Genomic DNA, 7,848 nt, shown 5'->3' on the forward strand with positions numbered 1-7,848 from the left:
GAAACAACAGAATTGGAAAAAACTGTCTGATCAATAGATTTCCACTTCCGAAATGTTACAGTTCGAATGGTAGGCGCACAAAAATAATGTAGTTCCCAATTAAAGAAGAAAGCTGATTGATCGGACAGTCCGAGGTCAGCAGGTGAAAACTGCGATACAAATGAGTCATCTATAATCACAAGATTCAGAGGATGGGCTTTGCAGTGAGTCGGGCCAGTTACCAATTGCAAGAAATTAAAACAGTCAAGTAGCGATAAAAAGTCCACATGAATGTTGAAATCCCCGACAATAAGAATTCTGTGGAACTTCAGGGTCAATATTGACAGAAAGTCAGCAAATTCTGACATAGACTTAGCATGTGACTTAGTCTTAGGTGGTTTGTAGACTGTAGCATTCAAATGTTGAAAACTGAGGAACAGTGATGACTTGTTTCCAGTCTTGCAGTCTCTCATGTTCTTGCTCAGGCGTGGACGGCTCTGAGATCTCTGATGTGGTGGCTTGAGTTCCTGTCAGGTTGGGGTTGGACTTCAGGCTTTGGGTCACGTCTCGAGCTCAAGTCCTCCACCAACGACAGCAAGTGTGTTATTTCCTATCCAACACAAAGATTATGAACATGTGAACTCATAGATGTTTTTTTTAGAGCTGATTTACAACAGAACTGAATTCTTGCAATTGCATCACTGATTCTGTTATTTTCCTGTTTATTACTGTGAAGCCGCTCTGAAACAATCTGTATTGTATAAAGCGCTATATAAATGAAGCTGACTTGACTATAACAAGAACATTACAATGAACAAAACATTTGAAAACCTCACTACAAATACTCCAGAACTGAAGATAAATGCTAATAATCCTACTCTGTCTGTTACACTTCCTCACACCTGAAATCACTGATCGAGTGAATCTCCTGAACATCTCCTGAACTTCTCCTGATCATTTCTAATCCATTCATGTTGTAACATCTGCTCTAACGTCGGGCGTTTAGTTGGATCCAGGGTTAGGCACTGGCTAATCAGATCACTGCATTCTGTACACATTTTATTAAGGAGAGAGCTGGTTAGTCATGACCATGTGACACGAATGGTGGCATCTATGAAAACAGCATCTGAAACATGATAATATAAGGTAAAGTGTTATTTATCTTTCTTTAAAGGTGAAGTATGTATTTTCTGTGGCACTGAGCGGAATAACAAAAATATAGCATATTATCAAACAACCAAACGCCCCTTTCGCTTGTCGCGCCTCCCTCAACTCAAACATCACAAACGCAGCTCTTACTGGTTCTTCTGAAGGCATGTGTCCAACATATGAGGAATCATTTTAGCTGTGTTGCATTTGTCTTTATAAACATTTGTCTTTATGAACATTTGTGTTTCTGAACGGGTGCATGATGATGCTGTATGTTATTGAAGCGTCCTTTATAGCGTGTTGCATCTCAATGCCCCATTCGCTTTGACGCGTTCATGACCTGTTTAATCTTTAAAGGTATAAATGCAGTGAATTTTGGCTTTCACTTCTGTGACTAAAGCTGAATATCTTTTCCCATGGTCCCACAGCGGCTAAACACCCTCAGTAGCCACGCCCCCAAGCACACGCTATAGGTTGAGCTGGAAAGACACTGGGAGGCTCAATGTTTACACTTTTGCGGGAGATAAACCCATAAATGACATACTAATAGTAATCGATGAACAATAAACTGGGAGAAGAGAATGTATTTGAACATAAATCGTACATACTTCACCTTTAACTCTTTCTGTACGGAGCCTCTGCTTTATGTGTGTGTTTATCAAGGTTATCAATATCATTCACTCACCTTTGGATAAGTTGGAGTTCTGAAATGTAACTTTGGCTTCTGTGATTTCCAATGTATTGAGAAAAGGACGACATGCGTTCACCATCTCGTACAACATCACTCCTAGAGCCCAGACATTTGTTGGGACGGCGTGGAATCGAGGTTCAGTGTGGACTTCAGGTGGGCAGTAATCCAGTACTCCTGTAAGCAAGACATTCGCACATCGTTGAGCAATTTTTTTAAAAGCATCAAATAGTCAGTAAGTCGCTACATTCAGGTTTTCACACTCCAAAAATGCTCACCAACGTATATGTCACTCTCGTAGCCGTCAGCACTAAGTAGGTGACCGCTGCCAAAGTCTATCAGCTTGAGCTGTAACATGTTTTTCCTCAACAGGAAATTCTGCGCATGAACATCACTATGAAAAACGCCGCGCTCAATGCAGTGTTGAACTGCCAGCACAGCCTGTCGCATGATGATCCGTGCTGTTGTTTCATGCAGTTGAGGATTACGAGTGATGAAGTCCAGCAAGCTCTCGCACGGTTCAGGGAACTCCATTATGAGAGTGAATTTTCGAGGGTGTTCAAACCAATCGTACAGCTGTATGACGTAGGGGCTTATGGGTTCTTGCCTCATCTTTAGCAGCAGCGCCACTTCCGTAATGAGAGGTTTGGGATGGCCAGGCTAGAGAAAAGTAGTAGACAGAAGGTTAGCTGGGTAAAAATCTGAAGAAAACATCATTTTAAAATTGACTTTTCTTTTATCTTTGTAGATATAATCAACGGAGCCTTTCCAGGCTTATTTGTCTATTATATTTACAGCGAATGCGTCACACAGGTGTATTGACTACAGAAATCAGCACTTAAACAACACATACACATTTAGCTTTTGACCAACTTACAATAGCAAGATAAAGATCGACGTAAGTCTTGCGCATCCGCTTGATGGCAACCTGCAAAAACACACACAAAAAAACAGTATTCAATAACAGTAACAGTATTTAAGCGCCTGACTTTGCACATAACAATTACGATTTGAGCATCTGAGTATTAAACCAAATACTTGATACAATTCAGCAAGATTGCTTTACCTTTTTGCCATCAAATTTCCGTGTTCCCTCAAACACTCTTCCGAATCCTCCGGATCCAATCATCTCTCCCACGTTATAGAGAGTCTCAAAGGACCCTAAAAAACAAATCAGAAAAATATGAGAAATATATGAGCTTGCTAGATCCTTTGTTTTAATTTAAAAATATCAGTGCTGGTTGTGTCGAGAAAATAATTTTTGAAAACAAGTCTATCTTTAGTGGAAAACAATACGATAATACTGTTTAAAACAATGTTGGAGAAATAATGTGTGTAGATTTACCATTATTTGGCTTGACGGCGGAGTGATCGGGGTCAGGTGATGAAGGATCAGGATCAGGATCCAGATCCGCTGGAGGAACAAAAGGCACCACATCATCCACAGCAAAACAGCAGAGGAACGGATACTTCACAGCCTTCCACATCCTTCTGAGCAAAGAACCAGATCCTCTCCTCCTCTTAGGTTTTTCTGAAATGAAGAAAAACAATTGAATTATTAGAAACATCTCTGACGTCAAATTAAGCAAAGATATAATGACATAACTTACATTTGACTGTTAAATTCTAATCTGTAATGTTACAAATCCGAAGAAAATCTCAGCAACATTTTGCAGAGCAACAGTAAATGTGATTGGACACAAACATGATAAAAACTATACTAATAGCAACATCTCTATCTGTACACTTCACAGTCTCCAGCCTTATTTCAGTCTCACCTGTCGAGCTCTTGTTCACCGGTGGCGGTGGTTCCATACGGACATTTGAAGTTGGGTTGATGGGAACTTGACCAGGCAGCGGAGGGCACATAAACTCTTCAAAGCTGTTGGTCCTGGACAGTCTCCTGTTGCCGCCACTGCCCTGTTCATATTGGCTTTTCGATCTATCGCCACTCCGCTTCCTCTGGACGATGTACGAGCCTTTGCTGCTGAAGCTCTTCAACCCACATAACCACCTCTTCACATTTCCCACAGAGGGGGACGAAGATGACGTGGACATGATGCCCGGTGAAGAATCTGGGAAACATTTTTAATGATATTACAATTTGGTAGGGCTGCGCAATATATCAAATTTATCGAAATATCGCAAATGTATATATCGCAACAGCATGCAATAAATGGGGTCATGAACAAAAGACAAAGTTTTTTAGCTTTAATAAGTATCAGGATATATTTAATTAATACAGTGAAAACTAAGCAATGTTTTATTTTAATATTTTATGATTCAGTATCTTTTATTAAATAAACCTAATGTAGGATAACCTGAAACCATGTGGTTTACACTGATGTTAAAATAACACTTCTTATGCTACAGTAAAACACTGATGTTCACTTTCAGAAGTTATAAGGATGTTTTCTTGTCATAAAAAGAATGTGAAACACATGTAGGTTATATCATATATTTTAAAGATAATTTAAGTTTATTTCACACACTTTAAGCATTATCGTATCGCATATCGAATATCGCATTATTTAAGGAGTTATCGCATATCGCATTTTTCTTCAATATCGCACAGCCCTACAATTTGGTCACATCAAATTGTTACTTTATTTTTTTTTTCAACTTCCTTTTTTGAATGATAAATTACTTATTAACTGAGCCATAACTTCTTCAATAAAAGCCTATCCTGACCTCTGTGACAGCGTTTCGATGAAGTGGGCGGACTTCCATCATCTGGGCTCTGCAACTCCCTCTTGCTGTCAGTCTGATCTGTGGACACAGAAAAAGAAAACTCAGAAGACTGAGGGGTGAAATATCCTGGAAGCTCCTGGATCAGTGTCGGGGTCGGGTCTGGCAGCGGATCGTGATCACGATGATCAGGACCGGGTGTCCAAACAGCTGTACCATAGCTGTAGCTGGAGCGGCCTGAGCCTGGAATATTTCAGACATCACATAGTTAGAAATGTTTTAATAATAATCAATAATGTCAGTGGTTAATTACAAATTGTTACTATAGTTACTCAAATTTAAAAGTTTATTTTAAATGCAAGGAATCAAATACATGTGATAATTTAGCTGGTAAAATTTATCAAATGGGTTACCTTCAGATTAATTTAGTCAATAATTGTACAACATCATACCATAACATACCATAAACAAATGAAAAACTAAAGCACTCACCTCCTCTTTCACCCATGAGAGCCTGAGACATCTTCCTGCAACCTAAAATCAAAACAATACAAAAATACAATACAAAATACAATACAATAAAATATTAACGTTAACGTTACCCTTCTCAGAAATACTCCTCCCCCCAAAATAAAAATAAAAATAAAACAAAAACTAAAAAAAGTAAAACTCCAAACACCTTCTAACAAAATAAAAATAAACAAAAGTATCCTCGGAAATAATATAAACTTTTAAAAAATATAACTTATGGATAAAATATAAAGGATATATCCTCCGATGTTCTTCTAGAAAGTCTCCTCTCAGAAATCCTCCGAAAAGTTTTCAAATCTCAAGATCGATCGCACAGAAACTCTGCAAAAGTTTGTCAATATTCGCCTCCTCTCAACCAACAAACAGCGCTCGGTTCGAGTGTGTCTCACAACACGCGTCGCTATAGCAACAACCATTTAAATCACGTCACGCAACTAAAATTCAAATCACTCATATGTATGGAAGGCCAAGAGGGCCAAATACACGCGAATTTTAACACATATTTAACACGTATTTAACGCGTATTTTACACGTATTTCACGCGTGAAATACGCGTGAAATACGTGTAAAATACGTGTGACAAATCCATGCGTGAAATACGCGTGACATACGCGTATTTAACACGTGAAATACAAGTGAAATACGCGTTAAATACGCGTTAAAAACCAGTTTGAGCGGGTCAGTGTCATTGGCTGCTGAAGACTTGGGTCTAACCATTTCTGTGAGCTTAGGGGGTGTACCGTTCATATACTAACTAGGCTACCACCATTTTACATGCTATCAGTTATTTTACATCAGCTTATTTTGCTATTATTTTGTCCTTTTTTTAATAGAAGTTATATATATATATATATATATATATATATATTTAAATTGCACTTTTATGAAATTTTAGATATAATTGACTTGTTTTTCTCCACTCGTCTTTTGGGAAATAAACACATTAGTGGACATTCTAGCTTTAACATCAAAGCATTAACATTTGTGTGGGGAAATCAGTTACAGTGGAGGTAAGCAATCAATGCAGGTTTAAGATACAGACCATTGTAATCAATATCTGTCTTTGGAAAACAACGTGAGCTTTGGTTGTGCTTACATTTACAGCTATTGCAAGCAGATGGCGCTTATTGAAACCTTTTTGTTCAGAGATTGTGCATTCATCAGACAAACAGTAATTAGGCACACAGGTGGTATTATCCATTTCAATTATTTTTTAACCCTTTTGCTACGCCACATACAAATGTGAATGTGTAGATTGTCTGATGTGTAGACACATAATATTAACATTACCCTGTAGGCCTCCCTGTGGCGCAGAAACTGTTTCTTCATACCCATCATCCTGTGAAGATGAGCATGTATACACTTTATAACACTATCTGTCATAATTTCTGGTGTATTGAGTAGGCAACTTACAACTGTCTGGGGTTCTGTTGGGACAGGAGGCTCCAAAAGACAGATATTATAGATATTAGTCCCAATAGATATCAGAATCTATTGGGACCAACGAAAAACCCAACCCAAAGTAAAATAAATGGAAATATCAAAAATACCCTATATAAAAAATAACACATAGACCTCTTACATTTTATGAAGGCCCTTGGGTCTCCGGGAGTGACTGGCTCTGATGAAGGAATTCCCTCAGCCAAAAATGCTAGACACTGGATGCTATTTAGTTATGTAGTATGTCAAATGTTTGTAAAGTCAGATAGCCTACACCCATGATATGCTCAAGCCTTACCTGATTGAATTATGTTTTTTTATTTTTTTTTATTTTCAGCTGCTGCCACGTTCTTTTAATGCCTGCAGGATTGCACCTAGCCTACATGAAAATTAAAATTAGGTTGAATAACTGTTCTTCCAGTTTCACCTGATATTATAACAGTTACTCTAAATTAGTTATTAATTACTAACTACAAATGACATCTTTAACAGTGTAATAGATTAATGTAATAATTACTATCTTTAGAAAGTATTGGTCTACTTATTATTAATTACTAAGTCCCATATTAACCTCAACCACTTGAACAATACAATGAGGAGAGACAAGAAACTGCACTTTTAATGCTTTCAAAATGAACAATATAAAATTGCATGAATTATTCTTGAATTGACCAAAGTGTGTAGAGGGAGAAGGTTACATTCAAAATATACCTTTTAAAAATGTATGTTAAATCCACTATTGTTTTATACAGAATTGTTCTATAGTCTATGCAGTAGCCTATTTAATGTAATTACATCATATTTTATTTTAAATTACAGAAGAATTAAAAGTGCAATTTAAATATATATATATATATATATATATATATATATATATATATATATATATATATATACTATTATATATATATATATATTATATATATAACTTCTATTAAAAAAAGGACAAAATAATAGCAAAATAAGCTGATGTAAAATAACTGATAGCATGTAAAATGGTGGTAGCCTAGTTAGTAGGCTATATGAACGGTACACCCCCTAAGCTCACAGAAATGGTTAGACCCAAGTCTTCAGCAGCCAATGACACTGACCCGCTCAAACTGGTTTTTAACGCGTATTTCACGTGTATTTCACGTGTATTTCACGTGTTAAATACGCGTATGTCACGCGTATTTCACGCGTGGATTTGTCACACGTATTTTACACGTATTTCACGCGTGAAATACGTGTAAAATACGCGTTAAATACGTGTTAAATATGTGTTAAAATTCGCGTGTATTTGGCCCTCTTGGCCTTCCATAGTAATACGGGCAGATGAGGCCTAAGCGAGTCATTTGAAAAACTGCTCTTCGCGCATGTAAATTGGTTGGTCC

At 37.3% G+C, this 7,848-nt stretch overlaps 1 protein-coding gene across 3 annotated transcripts; it reads right to left on the reverse strand.

Annotated features, from left to right (window-relative positions):
- Positions 1-415: 415 nt before the first annotated feature.
- On the reverse strand, positions 416-5,137 carry LOC307002676 (serine/threonine-protein kinase pim-2-like). Of its 3 annotated transcripts, XM_079620516.1 has the most exons (10): positions 4,997-5,137; positions 4,508-4,747; positions 3,595-3,891; positions 3,162-3,347; positions 2,883-2,977; positions 2,694-2,744; positions 2,095-2,476; positions 1,814-1,993; positions 882-1,027; positions 453-589 (listed from the first exon to the last, which is right to left on the reverse strand). In XM_079620516.1, the coding sequence occupies exons 1-9, from the start codon at positions 5,025-5,027 to the stop codon at positions 888-890; spliced, it is 1,602 nt and encodes a 533-aa protein (XP_079476642.1). In that variant the 5' UTR covers positions 5,028-5,137; the 3' UTR covers positions 453-589; positions 882-887. The 3 variants fall into 3 exon arrangements, with proteins under 3 accessions (XP_079476644.1, XP_079476642.1, XP_079476643.1); XM_079620518.1 differs by lacking the exon at positions 882-1,027 and having other exon boundaries at positions 416-589; XM_079620517.1 differs by lacking the exon at positions 453-589 and having other exon boundaries at positions 881-1,027.
- Positions 5,138-7,848: the final 2,711 nt, after the last annotated feature.

Source organism: Phoxinus phoxinus (assembly GCF_949152265.1).
Source record: "Phoxinus phoxinus genome assembly, chromosome: 8".
Lineage (NCBI taxonomy): Eukaryota > Metazoa > Chordata > Actinopteri > Cypriniformes > Leuciscidae > Phoxinus > Phoxinus phoxinus.